The sequence below is a fragment of the Salvelinus sp. IW2-2015 genome, unplaced genomic scaffold (genome assembly GCF_002910315.2).
Source record: "Salvelinus sp. IW2-2015 unplaced genomic scaffold, ASM291031v2 Un_scaffold1192, whole genome shotgun sequence".
NCBI classification, from domain to species: domain Eukaryota; kingdom Metazoa; phylum Chordata; class Actinopteri; order Salmoniformes; family Salmonidae; genus Salvelinus; species Salvelinus sp. IW2-2015.
This window is the reverse complement of record NW_019942770.1, coordinates 619037-639822: the sequence shown is the minus strand read 5'-3', so window position 1 is coordinate 639822 and position 20786 is coordinate 619037. Positions and strand designations below refer to the sequence as shown.

The 20786-nt window shown below is 42.3% G+C and overlaps 1 protein-coding gene across 2 annotated transcripts; it reads right to left on the bottom strand.

Moving 5' to 3' along the window:
• Window positions 1-40: 40 nt before the first annotated feature.
• LOC112069997 (E3 SUMO-protein ligase PIAS2) lies at window positions 41-15509 on the bottom strand. 2 transcript variants are annotated; one of them, XM_024137396.2, is made up of 13 exons: window positions 15431-15509; window positions 12766-12971; window positions 11615-12134; window positions 9398-9485; window positions 9255-9305; window positions 9029-9119; window positions 8731-8865; window positions 7248-7353; window positions 6849-6922; window positions 6483-6643; window positions 2097-2230; window positions 1811-1994; window positions 41-352 (listed from the first exon to the last, which is right to left on the bottom strand). In XM_024137396.2, exons 3-13 carry the CDS (start codon window positions 12129-12131, stop codon window positions 112-114), a joined length of 1782 nt encoding a protein of 593 aa, XP_023993164.1. In that variant the 5' UTR covers window positions 12132-12134; window positions 12766-12971; window positions 15431-15509; the 3' UTR covers window positions 41-111. The 2 variants fall into 2 exon arrangements, with proteins under 2 accessions (XP_023993164.1, XP_070294904.1); XM_070438803.1 differs by having other exon boundaries at window positions 11630-12134.
• Between the last annotated feature and the right edge of the window lie 5277 nt (window positions 15510-20786).

Genomic DNA, 20786 nt, shown 5'->3' with positions numbered 1-20786 from the left:
GACTTACTCTACTGTTGTAGGGATGGGTGACAGGGTGACTTACTCTACATGTCTTAGGGATGGTGACAGGGTGACTTCTCTACATGTCTGTAGGGATGGTGGACAGGGTGACTACTCTGCATGTCTGTAGGGATGGTGACAGGGTGACTTACTCTGCATGTCTGTAGGGATGGTGACAGGGTGACTTACTCTACATGTCTGTAGGGATGGTGACTTACTCTGCATGTCTGTAGGGATGGTGGACAGGGTGGAGTGGTGGAAGGGGACTGTATAGTCTGCCAGTGAAGACATCAGGTACGGCGTGTCCTGTACATTTGGGAGGCGCACCGTCGACGGCTGATACGTCAACACTCTGAGGGTTAGAAATAGATAAATAGATACAGAGATACAACCAAGGTAGACGTCGTCAACGGGCCAATAACACAGAGCACAGAGTTGAATAGGAGTTGTCGTCGTCACACAGTGATCACATTGCAGCAGAGTTTGGCAGATGCCACGTGAGGGAAGTTCAGCCTCTGACACGGCTCTACGTCGTGATGTTATTTACACTGCTGCTTGTGGTCATATCGCTGAGTCCCCAATTTAAAAAACAAGTGAAGATGACCCCCTTGCCTGTCTTTGACATACAGAAGAAACAGGCTAGTTCCACCTCGTAAAGCACACAGGAAAGATGCTGAAATCGTTTGTAGTTAGAAACAGATAAGATTAGCTTTCCTGAAATATTATTTTGATGGAATATAATTTGATCTCTTGAGAAATTAAGCTAATTGATTACACCCAAATTTGCTATTTTTTTTTATTTTTTAAAGGGATTCAATTTGATCTTCAATAAATATAGTACCAAACATCTTTGTGTGTCAAAAAAGATACAGTAGCATTGTCAAAGCTGTACAGAACAGTCTGGAAACACCGGCCACGAACGATGTGTTTACAATACCGCGTTGGTAATAAAGCACAATTTGTTCCATTTGTTCCATAGAAATCCTGGTTGAGAATGAAACGACTGAACAAATTAACAACGAAATAGCACAGCAAGTAAGTGAAAGAAATCGGATTTGATTATGTTTTACTGGTAATGAGGACATACGTAAATGCCATCAAAATAACGGTTTGGTCAGTGTGGCGTGTAACCTTTTATTTAACGAGGCAAGTCAGTTTAAGAACAAATTCTTATTTTACAATGACGGCCCGGACGACACTGGACCAATTGTGCGCCGCCCTATGGGATTCCCAATCACGGCCGGATGTGATACAGCCTGGATTCGAACCAGGGACTGTAGTGACGCCTCTTGCACTGAGATGCCGTGCCTTAGACCGCTGCGTCCATGTGTGTGTTAACTATTCAACTGTACTAGAATGCTTAAAAGGACGCTCAAATTTGAGTATAGTTTTTTGGGGGGTTTTTTTACAAGGAAAATATCAGACATCGGTATCGGCCAAAAACGTAATATCGGTGCATCACTAGTGTATATTACATGGACTTGTCTACTTCCTAAATGTAGCTGGTGTAAAGGTCCTGGCTTGTATGAGTAGAAGCCCGGAGATGCTAAAAGTGTTTGTTAATTAACGGTCAAATTACCGGGAGACCGGCAGTTATTTGCATGACAGTTACCGGTTGACAGAATGTCATGGCCACTACAGCCCTAGTAGCGACTAGTTCAGTTATTATTATTATATTGTCTACTTTACTTTATTTAGTAAATATTTTCTTAACTCTATTTCTCGAACTGCATTGTTGGTTAAGGACTTGTAAGTAAACATTTCACAATAAGGTCTACCTACGCCTGTGACAAATCAAATTTGAACTCACCCCTTGGCGTGCACCTCCTCTGTTTTGGACATGTAGAGGCATCTCTTCTTCAGTGGTGGATCAGGCTCCTCTTCCTCCTCCTCCTCCTCCTCTGATGAGCTCTCCAGGGTCAGGTCGATCACGTCTGCCTTCTTATTGGTTGAGCTGAGCTCGCTGTGGGAGGGGACCACGGCACATAAACGCGCTGGGGGAGGAGAGATGAGTATCAAGTGACAGATCAGTCAGGTGGTATACTATAGATACAGTATTTATAGCAGAGGCGGTTGATGTCTATAGGAGGACTTACGTTCTATTTTTGGGATACAGGTTGAGGACACACTGAGGGCCTCTTTCCGTGGTCTCATGGGGCACCAGGTCCCGTCCTCCTGGAACTTGATCTCATCCACATCAGAGCAGTCGTTCAGAATCTCCATGAATAACCTGACAGACAGAGGGACAGACATGTCCCAACAACCGGTCAGACAGAGGGACAGACATGTTCCAACAACCGGTCAGACAGAGGGACAGACATGTTCCAACAACCCGGTCAGACAGAGGACAGACATGTTCCAACAACCGGTCAGACAGAGGGACAGACATGTTCCAACAACCGGTCAGACAGAGGGACAGACATGTTCCAACAACCGGTCAGACAGAGGGACAGACATGTTCCAACAACGGTCAGACAGAGGGACAGACATGTTCCAACAACCGTCAGACAGAGGGACAGACATGTTCCAACAACCGTCAGACAGAGGGACAGACATGTTCCAACAACCGGTCAGACAGAGGGACAGACATGTTCCAAACAACCGGTCAGACAGAGGACAGACATGTTCCAAACCGGTCAGACAGAGGGCAAGACATGTTCCAACAACCGGTCAGACAGAGGACAGACATGTTCCAACAACCGGTCAGACAGAGGGACAGACATGTTCCAACAACCTGTCAGAAGAGGGACAGACATGTTCCAACAACCGGTCAGACAGAGGACAAGACATGATAAACACTTCCTTTGATTCCATTCATGCTTAAAAGATCCATAGAACACTAAATTCAGCTCTGCTATTGATAATCCAGGCCTCTATTCTACCTCAGCTAATAGACTAACAGTTATAATATCTATTGATACCATTAGTTATTCTACCTCAGCTAATACACTAACAGTTATAATATCTATTGATACCATTCAGGCCTCTATTCTACCTCAGCTAATACACACTAACAGTTATAATAATCAGATACCATTCAGGCCTCTATTCTACAGCTAATACACTAACAGTTATAATCATGATACCATCCAGGCCTCTATTCTACCTCAGCTAATACCACACTAACAGTTATAAATAAGTGGGGAGAACAAGTATTTGATACACTGCCGATTTTGCAGGTTTTCCTACTTACAAAGCATGTAGAGGTCTGTAATTTTTATCATAGGTACACTTCAACTGTGAGAGACGGAATCTAAAAATCCAGAAAATCACATTGTATGATTTTTAAGTAATTCATTTGATTTTATTGCATGACATAAGTATTGATCAACTACAACCAGTAAGAATTCCGGCTCTCACAGACTGTTAGTTTTTCTTTAAGAAGCCCTCCTGTTCTCCACTCATTACCTGTATTAACTGCACCTGTTTGAACTCGTTACCTGTATAAAAGACACCTGTCCACACACTCAATCAAACAGACTCCAACCTCTCCACAATGGCCAAGACCAGAGAGCTTGTAAGGACATCAGGATAAAATTGTAGACCTGCACAAGGCTGGGATGGGCTACAGGACAATAGGCAAGCAGCTTGGTAGAAGGCAACAACTGTTGGCGCAATTATTAGAAATATAAGAAATATAAGAAGTTAAAGATGATGGTCAATCACCCTCGGTCTGGGGCTCCATGCAAGATCTCACCTCGGGGGGCATCAATGATCATGAGGAAGGTGAGGATCAGCCCAGAACTACACGGCAGGACCTGGTCAATGACCTGAAGAGAGCTGGGACCACAGTCTCAAAGAAACCATTAGTAACACACTACGCCGTCATGGATTAAAATCCTGCAGCGCACACAAGGTCCCCTGCTCAAGCAGGCGCATGTCCAGGCCCGTCTGAAGTTTGCCAATGACATCTGGATGATCCAGAGGAGGAATGGGAGAAGGTCATGTGGTCTGATGATTCAAAATAGAGGTTTTTGGTCTAAACTCCACTCGCCGTGTTTGGAGGAAGAAGAAGGATGAGTACAACCCCAAGAACACCATCCCAACCGTGAAGCATGGAGGTGGAAACATCATTCTTTGGGGATGCTTTTCTGCAAAGGGGACAGGACGACTGCACCGTATTGAGGGGAGGATGGATGGGCCATGTATTGCGAGATCTTAGCCACACCCTCCTTCCTCAGTAAGAGCATTGATGATGGGTCGTGGCTGGGTCTTCCAGCATGACAACGACCCGAAACACACAGCCAGGGCAACTAAGGAGTGGCTCCTGATAAAGTATCTCAAGGTCCTGGAGTGGCCTAGCCAGTCTCCAGACCTGAACCCAATAGAAAATCTTTGGAGGGAGCTGAAAGTCCGTATTGCCCAGCGACAGCCCCGAAACCTGAAGGATCTGGAGAAGTCTGTATGGAGGAGTGGGCCAAAATCCCTGCTGCAGTGTGTGCAAACCTGGTCAAGAACTACAGGAAACGTATGATCTCTGTAATTGCAAACAAAGGATCTGTACCAAATATTAAGTTCTGCTTTTCTGATGTATCAAATACTTATGTCATGCAATAAAATGCTAATTAATTACTTAAAAATCATACAATGTGATTTTTGGGATTTTTGTTTTAGATTCCGTCTCTCACAAGTTGAAGTGTACCTATGATAAAAATTACAGACCTCTACATGCTTTGTAAGTAGGAAAATCGGCAAAATCGGCAGTGTATCAAATACTTGTTCTCCCCACTGTATCTATTGATACCATCCAGGCCTCTATTCTACCTCAGATAATAGACTCTAACACAGTTACAAAATCATTGCCACTGCAATAACCGGGCTGTAAAATAAAATGGTTCCTTATTTTACTACTACTACTAATAATAGAGGTACCAACCCACCGATGACGAGGCTCTCATAGGAAGCCTCATCACAGACAGGATATATCCTGGTGTTAATATCATCGTCATCATTATTACCGTCATCACTATTATTATTATCGTCATTATCATCATTATTATTGTTATTATCATCATTATCGTCATCATTATTATTATTGTCATTAATTATTATTATTAGGTGATCAAATACTTATGTCATGCAATAAAATGCAAATTAATTACTTAAAAATCATACAATGTGATTTTCTGGATTTTTGTGTGTGGCGTGTAACCTTTTATTTTTGTTTTAGATTCCATCTCTAGCAGTTGAAGTGTACCTATGATAAAAATTACAGACCTCTACATGCTTTGTAAGTAGGAAGACCTGCAAAATCGGCAGTGTATCAAATACTTGTTCTCCCCACTGTAGATGGGTCCGAGCACCATTAATCCAATAAGAACTGTCTTATAAATTAGGGTTATTTTAGATGATGACACCTAGCTATATAGTTAGCTAGCTAACGATAGCTACTGAAACAGATTGTCGTTTTGCTATGTTTTTTGGGGAAGAACATTGTTTGTATCCATGAGCTAGCTAGCTTTTATGACCAGCACTGTAGGTGCGCGAGACAACTTCACCAGCATCGTAGCATACGTATCGATTAATCGTTGTGACATATGAAATACGAGTGATTGTGTAATAACTACGTGGAAAAAATGATGAACGCGTTAAATTATTTTGTGACGTGAAGTCATATTCAGGTCCCCTTTGGTCAACGAGCTTAATTGACAAGTCAAATTGTGTTATTTGACGCGTCAAATCGTATTTTTTGACACGCAAAGACCCAAACGGCGTTCCATAGAAATGCTGGTTGAAAATGAAACGACTGAACAAATGAACAACGAAACAGCACAGCAAGTAAGTGAATGAAATCGGATTTAATTGTTTTACTGGTAATGAGGACATACGTAAATGCCAACAAAATACATTTTTGGTCAGTGTGGTGTATAACTATTAACTAGGCAAGTCAGTTAAGAACAAATTCTTATTTACAATGACGGCCTACCCCGGCCAAACCCGGACGACGCTGGGCCAATTGTGCGCCGCCCTATGGGCCTCCCAATCACGGCCGGTTGTGATACAGCCTGGAATCGAACCAGGGACTGTAGTGACGCCTCTTGCACTGAGATGCCGTGCCTTACACCGCTGCGTCCATGTGTGTGTTAACTATTTAACTGTACTAGAATGCTTAAAAGGCTGCGAGAAAAATGTAATATCGGTGCATCACTACTTTACATGTTGGGTTTCTATTTGTGTTCAGTGTTTTATAGAGAGGTACCAACCCGTTGATGATCAGGCTCTCGTAGGGGGCCTTCTTGTCACAGACAGGACAGACCCAGGAATTATTATTATTATTATTAGAGNAGAGAGGTACCAACCCGTTGATGATCAGGCTCTCGTAGGGGGCCTTCTTGTCACAGACAGGACAGACCCAGGAATTATTATTATTATTATTAGAGAGAGGTACCAACCCGTCGACGATCAGGCTCTCGTAGGGGGCCTTCTTGTCACAGACAGGACAGACCCAGGTATTATTATAATTATTAGAGAGAGGTACCAACCCGTCGATGATCAGGCTCTCGTAGGGGGCCTTCTTGTCACAGACAGGACAAACCCAGGTGGGTTTCTTCTCATTCATCTGCAGGTAGAGGGCCGCGTCGAAACACTGCAGGTGGGAACAGGTGACAGCTCGACACGGCACGGTCAGACGCATTTTACCCAGCTACAGATGAGAGAGAGAGAGATGAATTGGCCAGGTTAACCACATATTTTACCCAGCTACAGATGAGAGAGATGAAAAAGAGAGATGAATTGGCCAGTTTAACCACATATTTGTAACACATATCTTTGTCTGTCTGTAAAAGTTGTACCAGACTGATTTGTATGAAAATGTAGTATTTATTTATTTTTCTGCATGTTTTACTCACGGGGCACATGAGCGACACCCTCAGGCTGGTTGTGGCAATCTCACTATCAGGGTCTGCTGTCAGCTTCTCTTTTACTGCAAGAGGACGGGGGAAGATTTGAAGGACATTACAGATTTAGCACAAACATGTGTTGCGAGTGTGATTCAGTGGGAATCAATTGCAATGAGCCTGTCCTCTAATGTTTGTGTGTGAGTGAGTCAGTGAGTGTATTTGTATATATATATATAGGAGTGTGACCACACAAGTGTGTGTGGTGTGTGTGTGTGTGTGTGTGTGTGTGTGTGGTGTGTGTGTGTGTGTGTGTGTGTGTGTGTTTGTTGTGTGTGTGTGTGTGTGTTGTCTGTTGTGTAGGAGTGACTGAGTGAGTGAGTGAGTGAGTGAGTGAGTAGTGTGTGTTACTCAGCGCTCTGGAGTGGTCTGGGTTTCTGATGCCCTTCATCCTGAGCCTCTGCAGCAGTAGAGGAGAGGTCAGCTGCCTCACCAGATACACCGACATGGAGTACGTCTGAACGACAGCAGAGAAATAGAATGATCTGTCTGCTTCAACGAGACGCGCGAGAACGTCAGGAACGACAGTCAGAGAAATAGAATGATCTGTCTGCTTCAACGAGACGCGAGAACGTCAGGAACGACAGTCAGAGAAATAGAATGATCTGTCTGCTTCAACGAGACGCGGGAGAACGTCAGGAACGACAGTCAGAGAAAATAGAATGATCTGTCTGCTTCAACGAGACGCGGAGAACGTCAGGAACGACACGCGGAGAAATAGAATGATCTGTCCGCCTTCAACGACACCCGGGGGAAACGTCACACCAGAAAAAGAGACACAACGGCGGGCCAGAGAACGTCCCGCAGGCCAATTGAGACGAGCACGCGGCCGACGACCCAGGGCCGAACGGGAACGTCCCACGAGAGCCAAACGGACCACCCCGGAGCCCCGGAAACGGTTCAGACCAACGACCGGCGGGAAATGTCGCCAGAGAGACACCACCACCCGGCCCACACCGAAAACAATAGCTGGGATACAGTCAGGCAAAAAAACCGAGGGCAACCGAGCACCCGCGCACGCAAGCAGTGAGGCCCCAGTAAGAAGGAACCGCTCCGAGAAACGACAGATACAGAGAGAAGAGAGTAGCAGATAGACACCACCACACACCAATCTGATCCGACCTTCAACTCAACCCAGCCCCCGGACGCGAGAAACTACTGTAGGAACGAACAGCGCGGCCGAAGAGAATCTCAGGAAGCGACCACTGACAGAGGGAAAACGTCCCCAAGACGAACCGAGAAGACGCACAACGCCACACCCCGAGTTGGAGCGAACAGAATCCATAGGGAACGTACAGTCAGCCAACAAAAATAAACCGACAAAACATCAGCATCTTGCCGCTCTCCACACCTAGGGGCAACCCGGAAAGGCCTCAGAGGCACACCCGTTCAAAAGAACGAACTAACGCGAACGAGCGGGAACGTCCAGAGACGACTAACAACAGCTGCGAAGGGAATCGTCCAGGAACGGACCACGCGGCAGGGAACGTTCGCAACGCGAAAGGAATGAAAACGACACGCGGTAAAATGAGAGGATATCTCCGCGCTGGAACAAAGCGAGGGCGAGACAAATATAGGCACAGAAAGGGATGACCAAAACAAGGAGATCAGCCCCTTCACCGGAAGCAGATAACCGCTGCCCCTACACCAAACCCAAAGCGCCAAGGCCTAAAACAACTTTGTGTGTACACAACCGGAAAGCGGTTACATCCAGGAACGACACACCAGCTTGAAAGGCCTAATGAAGTCTATGATTTACAGTTGTTACTATAAATAAAGTTCACAATAAAATAGTGAAAAATACATTGATCCTCAATGTTAGTGTTTACAATACCTTTCCGATTTCGGCTGCCCACGTTACAGAGATCTGATTGGGTACGGCAGAGGACAATCTGACCAATGAGGTGATATTTAGAGGTCTTCCCGGTCTCTTCTGTTCCACTCCATTTTTAGGGGGCGGGGCATAACCCTGAAAAACAACACAACACAACTTTACCATCACGTCATATTAGAAATAGTCTCACTTTAGTATGCGCTGATCTAGGATCTGTTTTGCCTTTTAGATCATAACGAATAAAATAACGTAAACAGCTGGGACCTGATCCTAGACCAGCTGAGAAACCAGTACGTACCGGCAGGGGGAAGAGCTTCCCATTAACTTTAATGCAGAGACTGTTGGGGTAGTTGTCTTCTTGGGGACAACTTGTTTCTGACAGACAAAACCTACAAAGAAACATTTTAGAAAAACTCAATTTGAGAAGCAATAAACAAGATGATTTTGAAGGTAAATCTCCTCTGGGGCTCCAGGTGTCTGAATAGTTTCTGGAATTATGACTCTGCATTCTATCTATCCCTCACCTCAGTTGTATCTGAACCATGTAGTCTCTTCTGCCACCTGGTAGGAAGTCCCTTTAAGAACAAGAACCCATGCAAATTAGAAACAGAACTATTGTGGAACGGGTCAGGAGGAGTAGGTGCTGTGAGAGCAGAGCAGCCCATACCTTGAAATGCACACCTCCCTGACTTGTTGAGGCGTCAAGGCGAAAATGAAGTATTTCTCTTGGTGGTATCTCTGAACAGTGCTGGCTCCTAGTAGAATAAGGACATCGGATTGTGATATGATGCAAAAAAAATATATAACATTTAGACACTTCAATGCAGTCTGTGGTCAGTAATGTCAACATTACCAGAGAGATAGGCAGAATGTCAACATGACCTACCAGAGAGATAGGCAGTAATGTCAACATTACCAGAGAGATAGGCAGTAATGCCAACATTACCAGAGAGATAGGCAGAATGTCAACATTACCAGAGAGATAGGCAGTAACGTCAACATTACCAGAGAGATAGGCAGTAACGTCAACATGTACAGAGAGATAGGCAGTAACGTCAACATTAAGAGAGATAGGCAGTAATGTCAACATTACCAGAGAGATAGGCAGTAATGCAACATTACCAGAGAGATAGGCAGTAATTGTCCAACATTACCAGAGAGATAGGCAGAATGTCAACATTACGAGAATAGGCAGTAATCGTCAACATTACAGAGAGATAGGCAGAATGTCAACATTACCAGAGAATAGGCAGTAATGTCACACATACCAGAGAGATAGGCGAATGTCAACATTACCAGAGAGATAGGCAGAATGTCAACATTACCAGAAAGATAGGCAGAATGTCAACATTACAGGGATAGGCAGAATTCACTATTACACAGAGAGATAGGCAGTAATGTCAACATTACCAGAGAGATAGGCAGAATGTCAACATTACCAGAGAGATAGGCAGAATGTCAAATTTACCAGAGAGATTAGGCAGAATGTCAACATTACCAGAAGAGATAGGCAGAATGTCACATTACCAGAGAGATAGGCAGTAATGTCAACATTACCAAGAGATAGGCAGTAATGTCAACATTACAGAGAGATAGGCAGAATGTCAACATTACCAGAGAGATAGGCAGAATGTTCAACATTACCAGAGAGATAGGCAGAATGTCAACATTACCAGAGAGATAGGCAGTAATGTCAACATTACAGAGAGATAGGCAGTAATGTCACATTACAGAGAGATAGGCAGAATGTCACATTACCAGAGGATAGCGCAGTAATGTCAACTTACCAGAGAGATAGGCAGTAATGTCAACATTACCAGAGAGATGGCAGTAATGTCAACATTACCAGAGAGATAGGCAGTAGAGAGTGGTCAATCAACTTACCAGAGAGATTAGGCAGTAATGTCAACATTCCAGAGAGATAGGCAGTAATGTCAACATTACCAGGAGATGCAGTAATGTCAACATTCCAGAGAGATAGGCAGTAATGTCAACATTACCAGAGAGATAGGCCGTATGTCAACATTACCAGAGAGAGATAGGCCAGAATGTCAACATTACCAGAGAGATAGGCAGTAATGTCAACATTACCAGAGAGATAGGCAGTAATGTCAACATTACCAGAGAGATAGGCAGAATGTCAACATTACCAGAGAGATAGGCAGAGCTACTATGATATGAGCCATCATTTTCGATCTATGAGAACTTGAGAAATGTCTAACATTAGAACCAACTGGCTGGTTTAAGGCTCTGAAGTGGAAAGGACAACAAGAAAAACGGACATCAGATTATGACCAGAATTAACAAAACATTCAGGCACTTAATCACAAGACTCCTTCATCAGTAATGTCATGTCTGACCAGAAATATGATGGAACGTCCACCTAGATTACGAGAGATAGGCAGAGCTTGTATTATATTGCTTAAGCCTGCCCTATACACCCATCTAAACCATTCAGAACTAGGAGAACTTGTCTAAAGTTACAGTGGCCGACAAGTCGTTGTTTTATTAATATTTTATTTTATTTAACCTTTATTTAACTAGGCATGTCAGTTAACAACAAATTCTTATTTACAATGACGGGTCTACCCCGGCCACACCCGGACGACACCGGGCCAATTGTGCGCCGCCCTATGGGATTCCCAATCACGACCGGATGTGATACAGCCTGGATTCGAACCAGGGACTGTAGTGACGCCTCTTGTACTGAGATGCAGATGCCTTAGACCCGCTGTGCCACTCGGGTCTAAGGACAACTAGAATCAGTTTGTGACAAGCAAGAACAATCATTCACACACCTAATCAGAGTCGATCAGTAATCATTCATTTCATCAATGTAAAGCCTACCCAGTAATATGGTAGAAGTCCAACTAGATAGATTTACCAGAGAGACACTGACCCAGGCTGGAGGGTTTAACCAGGATGTCCAACACGTCGTAGAATGGCAGAGACTTCATTTGGACGTCTGGATGGACCGGAGGGATGAGAGGGGCGGGCTGCTGGAGGTTCATCCTCAGCTCCTTATTGGTCTCCTCGTGGAGCAGCAGCGAATCACCAGAGAGGAGCAGCGAATCGGACGCCAGGTCAAAGTCCCGGGAGACACCGGCGCCGTCAGGGGACAGGTCACTGAGGTCAGAGGTTACCACGGTAACGCCACCGCCTTCCGCTGCCGCGGAGAACGCGGACTTAACCGCAGCCAAGTCTGTGAGACAAGTGTCTATCGTCCTGGGATAGCGGCGGCGATAAAGTTCCTTGATTTTGATCTGGACGGCTGGACTGCAGGAGGCGTTCTTCAGGAGGTGCAGGACCCTCAGAAGGAGCTCATGCTTGGGACCACTCTTGTTTCGCCCAGCGAAGCCCAGTAACACTTGTAGCTCTGACACTCTGAAACTTGATACCATGCTCTGGAAAAGACAAGGGGAGACATGAGGACACAGACAGGCTACCATGTCATTAAAAACACGATTAGGAATGATTAGGCTAATCATTTTTGCCACTTGAGGATAATTCAAGTTTTTATGCCATGTTTTCTTTAGTTCAGTTGATTAGCCTCATTTTGAAGTTGTAAAAAGTGTAAAAGTATGTAACTAGGATTCAGCTGTCAGAGAGAATATATAGGCTGTACATTCTGATATCATAACAAAACAATGACTCGTGTTATCCTTACATGGCACAGCCAGGTTAGCAATATTGGCTTAGAAAGCAAAAACACCAAACATGTCAATGGTGATGTGAAACTACCCAGAATAGAGCTAATCCAACACAAGTATTATTACACATTTGATACCCCCCCCACATAACAACCCCCCCCATAACAGACCCCCCCCCAGAACTGGACCCCCCCTTCACATAACAACCCTCCATAACAGGACCCCCCCCCCCTTCACATAAAACCTCCATAACAGGACCCCCCTGTTCACATAACAACCCCCCAAACAGGACCCCCTGTTCACATAACAACCCTCCATAACAGGACCCCCCCCCCCCCTTCACATAACAACCCCCCAGAACAGGAAAGTAAGTAAGCCCACTGACCCTTCATTATACGGTCCATGCGGCTCGCTTCTTACGTGTGTATTTCCTTGTTTCTTACAAATCCTTATTATATGTGACCGTTAAGCATCTAAAAAATGTTGAACGTGAATAATGCCAGAACCATTCGATCAGATCAAACATGGGAAGAGCATGGCATTGGCAAGGCTGACAAAACGATGGATGAAGAGGAGTGAGGACGAGCTTGACTTTAGAAAAAYAAAAAAAAAAAAAACACAACATTAGCGAGTTATATGGTTAGGTAGGCAAAGGAAAACGGTGGGACTGCAGAATCATGCTCATGGTAAGATTTTGTTAAAGCTATACAATAACGCCGTACACAAAATAGGTATTGTTATTGCGGGGCATTCATTTGACGATTGAAATAGCAACAGAAAAATATCCATAATTCCTGCAAATGATGTACTATGAGCATGGTTCCCGTATGTGAACATAATATCGCCCCATATTCTCTCCCAGTTTTCATACTTCGGCAGCTTTTAAAACACAGCCTTCCATGACTCTGAAAACTATATATTCTGAAATCAGTGGGAAGAGGGAGAAAAAGAAAAAAAAATGGTGTGTGTATTTTTTTCTCTCCAGAATATATCATTTTCAATCATGGCACGCTTTGTTTAAGGGCTGTTAAAGATTGAAAACCAAAAGAAGAAAACAAATAAACATTTAAACAACAAAGCAGTGGTTTTGTTTTCCATCATTTTCATAGTCATGGCACGCTTTGTTTAAACCGGTTAAATAATCAATATTGTAATCTACACAATCGCCAAAAGTAATTGTTTATCATGACAACCATAAACAATAACTAGTAATGCTGCATACTCCAAGGAAGGTTCAAATAGCATCTTTCTGGTAAAAAATAATAGCTATAAATTGCTGAGGTATAGTCACTTCTGAGGACAGAAGCTCAAGTACACAGTATAAATATGATWAAAAAAATATGAAAAWTTTTAAACATTTAATATGATGTATTTCCTATTCAACTAAACTGTATAAATAAGGCTTGAAATGACACATATGCTTTCTAATTATAGTTTAATGAAATTATTAAACGATTATTAAACGATTATTAAACGATAAAGACGTCACCTTCCTTATAACTGTAAAATACATATTTGTATGTGTAGTTTTAAGAGAACATTTGCATATTTTGAAAAGGTCTCTCTTGATCAAAACGTCTGCCCCCATCACTGTGAAGGTCTCACAGAGCTCGGCTTCATGAGCTCGTTAGGAACTCGCATTTCCTCTCATATTAATCGTGTCCGTCTATGATGCACAGAAAGTTGTTTTTGTTGTTTAAAATCTATTCGTTATTTTAGATTAATGGCTATAAATTGATCTCTGAATATGCTACAGTGCTGAACGTACTCTCTCCTGCTAGATAATATGTAAGAATTGCAGGCATGTGCTTTGTCAGTGGCTGTGACCTAGGGCTCAGCCAGGAGTTGACGGACATTCGGAAGAGCGAATGAAATGGTAGGAGGGCCATCCCAGCTTCAAGTGGTGTCAGGTTTCACATCCTACTCACATATACTACTGTGTCCATGAAAACCAGGGTTATCACTCAATGCAAGCCATTTTAAACAACGGTGTCCACATATCGATTTATAAGCAAAAACGTTGGTCGGACCCACGCAGGTCCCGTTAAACAGGGGACTTTACATCTAAGAATATTATTAATTAAGAGATATTGAAAGTTGGGGGGGGGGATTATTTCAACAAAAAAAGCGGTTAACTTTTCTCCATCCTCCCGATTCAGAATATATAACTTTATTGATATCAGATGTTTAATCGATGAGAAACTTTGCAGAATGTCGGCCCAGTTTCACCTAGTTCCATCTTCTCCCACTACCCAGACTGGACTTCCTGTCACTACCATATTTGGTGGTGAGAAAACGTTCTATATAGACGGATGTTTCAGCTTTATAACCCCTGTAACTTGTTACCCCTTCTGTTTGTGGTTTAATAGCTATTGACGATAGAAAGCCGAACATCCAATAAAAAACTAATTTTGCCTCGGTCTCATCTCAAGTAGATGGCAGATGGCTAACTATCATTTGAGTGATCAATAACGTCGCTATCACTTGACTGATCTCTTACATTAGAGTTAGTTGCAGTACTGTTTATAGCGGTGCGGTCTAAATAACCTTATCTAGAAAGTCATTCCTGAAATTTACTCTTTATTTTTTAAAATAACAGTTAAGAGCAGTCCAGCTAACTAGCAACACTGACGACAATAGTCTCTACCTACCTTGATAGCTACTTATGTTAGCATAGCCTATTTTGAATGTAAATAGACTAGCTACCGACTAGTCAACAAACAGTATTTACCTTCAACAGGTAACGTGCATTTTATTTATATTTATTTATTTATTTTACAAAACTATTTAGCGGCGATTTCGCATTGCTAAGCCAATGGCTACACCTGGCTAATTGTTGTTAGCTAGCTAGCGGCATGCTAATGTCGAGAGCAGCACCAGTTGTTAACTAGGTAAAACAGACATGCACCATTCCACAGTTAGCTAAGTAATTTTGCCTATATGAAGCGGATGTCTAATTCAATGCCTTATTCGACAACGTAAATTGCTTAAATAAAAGGATAGCTATAGCTTTCTACCTAGCAGTGGCTATGTTGTTTTTTTTAGCCTACCCGTAGCTCCACAAATTCCGCCATTTTCTTGTCAGGATCATTGACCTCCCCGTCACGTGACATGTGTGTCTGGCTGCGGAATGTGTCTTGGGGGCGTTGATTGTCTCAAGAAACGCCCACAGGAAGGCCCCTTCATTGATGTCAAGCTAGACCAAAGCAAGAGCCGGTCAGTACTTTTTTATTTTTTTATTAACAACCAATCAAAACAGAAAGTACATAAGGGAACACAAGTATATATTGATTATATATAATGGACAATCGAGCTACGGGGTACAATATCACATTACAATTACACAAGGTTAAGGGACATACAAACACTTACAATTCTAACAGCTTTTTTGTTAGTAGAGTATTTAACAGTCTTAAAATACAGTTCAATTTATTTTTGTAGGGTAAGAAAATGTGTTTTTTTTGTTTGTAAATTTACATTTGTGTATATGAAATTTGGCCAAAAGAATAATGAAATTAATTACATTAAAATGTTTCAGCTTATTTTTATCATAGGTAAAGAATCCAAGCAGTACATCTCTCCACAATAGTGTAAAATCTTCATAAATGTGTTCAATTATAAATCTACTGATGTCTTGCCACAGTTTTCTTACATGAATACAATGCCAAAAAAGATGCAACACTGTTTCTGGGTGGTCATTACAAAACGAGCAATTTGAGTTTATGTTTTCCTTAAACTTCTTCATATAGTGGTTGGCAGGATAATATTTATGAATAATTTTAAAGGAAACTTCCTTAATTTTGTTAATAGGTAGGTATGTGTGTGGCAACATCCAAACTTTTTTCCAACAGATATTATCAATAAATCCATTCCAATAAGGCATGACATAAGGTATAGATACAACATCCTGCTGAAACAAGGTTCGTATCGCTCTGTTGTTGAATGGGCCAAAAGAGAAACAAATCTTTCCTACTGATGAGTCAACAGGGTCAATAGAAGGTAGGCTCTGAGGGTCAGGTCTTGACACGTTCCTGAATAACAGAGCAACACCTGAGGGAATGGCGTCTAAAACAATTGCAAAATCTTTAGGTGTTACAGGGATCTTGTAAAGTGATACGAATTCCTTATAACTGAGTAAAAGACCCTCTGCAGTTACCAGTTGGCTCACCAATAGGATATTATTTCGYAACCAATATTCTAAAAACAACYAATTATTTTTATACAATATATCCCGATTATTCCATATATAATATCTGTGTGGAGAAAAATTGTGTTTATAAATGAAGGACCATGACAAGAAAACCTGCCGATGAAAAGCAGAAAGTTTCACTGGAATTTTGTCAATATTATAATTGCACAACAACATGACGTTAAGGCCACCAAAGTAGAGAAGACATGATGAGGAATAAAATTCCAGATAGAAGTGGGTCTTCTTAGGAATTGTTTTATCCAATTGATCTTAAAAGTATTATTTAAAGTAGTAAAGTCCAGAAAATTCAGTCCACCATTCTCATAAGTGTTCATTACAACAGTTTTCCTAATGTAATGGGTACGGTTTCTCCAAAGAAAGTTGAAAAGCATCTGGTCTATCTCCTTGCTTATTTTACTGTCAAGATATAAAGATAGAGCGCCATATGTTAGTCTAGAGATGCCTTCCGCCTTGGTTATTAGGACTCTACCTTTTAAAGATAAGTCCCGCTGTAGCCATTGATTTAGCTTCTTCTGGGTATTTTTAATACGAGTGTTAAAATTTAGTAAGCCTCTAGACTTCTGATCCTTTGTAATGGTTATGCCTATGACTGGAACGAATTGCAAAAATCCCTGAAGCTGGAGACTCATATCTCCCTCACTAACTTTAAGCATCAGCTGTCAGAGCAGTTTACCAATTGCTGCACCTGTAAACAGCCCATCTGTAAATAGCCCACCCAACTACCTCATCCCCATATAGTTATTTATTTTTTGCTCTTTGCACATCTATCACTCCAGTGTTAATGCTAAATTGTATTTTTTTCACCACTATGGCCTATTTATTGCCTTACCTCCCTAATCTTACTACATTACTACATGCACATTAATCCGGCTGCTCTGATTGGATAGAGCGAAGCTGTCTCTGTTKATTTGCTATATATTTCACCCGATCACTTATCATTGCATTTCTTTCAGTTTTCACTTTAGACCACTGACCTCATCTACTCACCAAAACCACACAACTACTGACGATATAATAATGAACCCCACAACTCTCAGCGACAGAACTCAGGCCATCTTGATAGATGGGGTTAAATCAGAATTATCTTAGTGACAGAACTCAGGCCATCTTGATAGATGGGGTTAAATCAGAATTATCTTAGCGACAGAATTCAGGCCATCTTGATAGATGGGGTTAAATCAGAATGATCATAGTGACAGAACTGTTGTCACTATGTTGGTGAAGAAGTTATGAATGATGTTGAGGGTTCTCGGTTGAACAAGGATGCGCACCGGATAGTCGTTGAACTATAAAACCCACGCCCGCCGTGGCGTATAGCACCGCTATACATGGAGCTGTGGCGCTGTGTTCGAATACTCATAAGAAACATACTGTATACTACATACTTAATGAGTATATACTATATACTATTTGTTAATTTCAGAATGCTATAAACAAACGGTATCCTTTCAGTTGAGTGTACTAGCGCTTCGCCTGTCTACTGGAAGTTGATGCTGTTACCTATGCAACTTCTTGCTAGTTTGTTAGCATAACAAATGACTAGCTAGACATCTTAKGARTTCATTAACAATGTCCATTGAGAACGTACACGGACTATAACACTTAGCTAAGAATGACGTGAATAATCAAGTCAATAAACGTTGGGTAGTTAGATAGCATTTAGTTAATATACTGGCAAGTTTGGTGTATTATGTAGCCAGCCATGGTTAGGTAGTTAGCTAACATACCGGTACATACAAGCAACTGCTGTAATAATATGCTTTGCAGTTCATAAGGCTAGTGTAGCTAACAAATTGTCAGTCAACGTAACGTGTAACTTATTTGAAAAGTCATTACTTTATTACATTGCTCAACATTTTCTTAACATTTGTCATAATTATTTAAAGCAATGAATTTGAATCGGCTCTCGTCGGACTTCGGCTGCATATATTCCGCCATTTTCTACAAGTCTAAAAATGTTGTGAAGCCACACCCTTTTTTGTGAAGAATTGCATTATGGGCCCTAAAAGCACGGAAATAGTGTCCACTGCTTGTATACTTCGTATTTTGGGCGAATGTAGTACGACATCCAGGAACTTTTGGCAATACTACCTATATCCATACTATGACCAATAAGAACACYACATACTCAATTTATGTCACAAATAGTATGGTTAGTGCAGTTAGTAAGAGTATTRTAACACAGCTCCGGTCCCAAATCGGAGTACCTCACAGACGATTTCTACAACGCAAACACATTCTAACCGCTCTGATTGGTCACAGAAACCGATGGGCTGGGCCTGAGCAAGAAAACATACAGGTAAAACAGCGTTTTGAAAATGTGCCATTGGCTTTCATACCCTGGTAACTTCACCACAACTTCTCTTATTCCCCAGAAGACTAACTTAACTTAAGTGTTTATCTGACATTTTTTGGGAAATGTAACTTAAAATAAAAAAATAAAAAATACAGCCCTAGCAGAGCCCCAAGTCCAATGGAGACGTCCTCTAGGGCATGGATGTTCTCCTCCAAAGCCTGTGTGATTTCACCCTCTGACTGGTGTTGATCCAATCACTGATGACATTGTTTTTGTACAATGCCCCTTCATTTTGATGTCACCACAAACAACTTCAACGATGGCAGTCTCATAGTGACGTAGGTAGGGAGCAGCAAAACAATCCACTTTTAGTTGTCAGGCAACACCTCCCCACCCGATACCTGCAAGATGTTTCTCTTCCTGGAACCTAGTTCACCCGTCACATGGTTCTCTTCCTGGAACCCAGTTCACCCGTCACATGTTTCTCTTCTGGAACCTAGTTCAGCCCGTCACATGGTTGCCTTCCTGGAACCTAGTTCACCCGTCACATGGTTCTCTTCCTGGAACCCAGTTCACCCGTCACATGGTTCTCTTCCTGGAACCTAGTTCAGCCGTCACATGGTTCTCTTCCTGGAACCTAGTTCACCCGTCACATGGTTCTCTTCCTGGAACCCAGTTCACCCGTCACATGGTTCTCTTCCTGGAACCTAGTTCACCCGTCACATGGTTCTCTTCCTGGAACCCAGTTCACCCGTCACATGGTTCTCTTCCTGGAATCTAGTTCACCCGTCACATGGTTCTCTTCCTGGAACCTAGTTCACCCATCACATGGTTCTCTTCCTGGAACCCAGTTCACCCATCACATGGTTCTCTTCCTGGGACCCAGTTCACCCGTCACATGGTTCTCTTCCTGGAACCCAGTTCACTCGTCACATGGTTCTCTTCCTGGAACCCAGTTCACCCGTCACATGGCGGAATTCTTTAACTAATCACTTCTGATCCATCATTTTTAATCATCACACTGTATTGTCACCCCGGTCGAAGATACAGTGCTGTAATTTTACGCCACCATTTTCTGATTTTTTTTGACAATTTACGATGTTTCACACCCTTGGCTGTCCAGAAATGGTGGTGGAAATTGTTTTGTTTGTTGTTAAGACAGTGCACATATTTTTTCAGTTTTCTTTCCAGACTGCCCGCCATTAAAGCAAGTTAAGGAGGAAATGATTCCTTTGTAGCCTGAATGGAGGAWGCTTTATGTACGAGCCGGTCCACGGGGGACAGGAGTGTATTACCGGCTGGGCTCATCAATCTTAGACGATGTGAATAGCTAGCACCCACTATCCGCTGCCTAGGCTAACACAACCATATCCTTGCATGACTCCCAAGTTTACTTCAATATGATGGTTATTAAATCAATATTTGTGCATAAAGGTGTTTCCACTGCCATTTGTCACATAATACATTTTACAGACACAAAAAGATGCCTCCTTGTCTAGCCTATTTTGTCTTGTTGACATTTGGAACGTTTCCATCAGGCCTGTCGTGACATTGTTTTTATCAGACGTACTTTACTCGCATAAAAACGTTCGATGGAAGAAGAGTTCAGTTTTGTATCTGGATAGGACATAATCAATAAATCAATATGATCAATAAATCAAGGATATAAAACATAGTCTAGGCCTGATAAAAATCAATGCACTAGCATGCCATAAAGACTTACCTTTGTGTTAGTATTTGCAGAGCTAGCATGTAAAGGCATCACTCATTCTTTTTATTTTTGCTGSACCCCATGTCTCAAGTTGTTTGTCAGTCCATCATTGATTTGAAAACAGGAGGCCCAGATTCTATTCTTATAGCCTTGTTGTTATGTTTTTGCAACATGTGCCATTTTATAGAA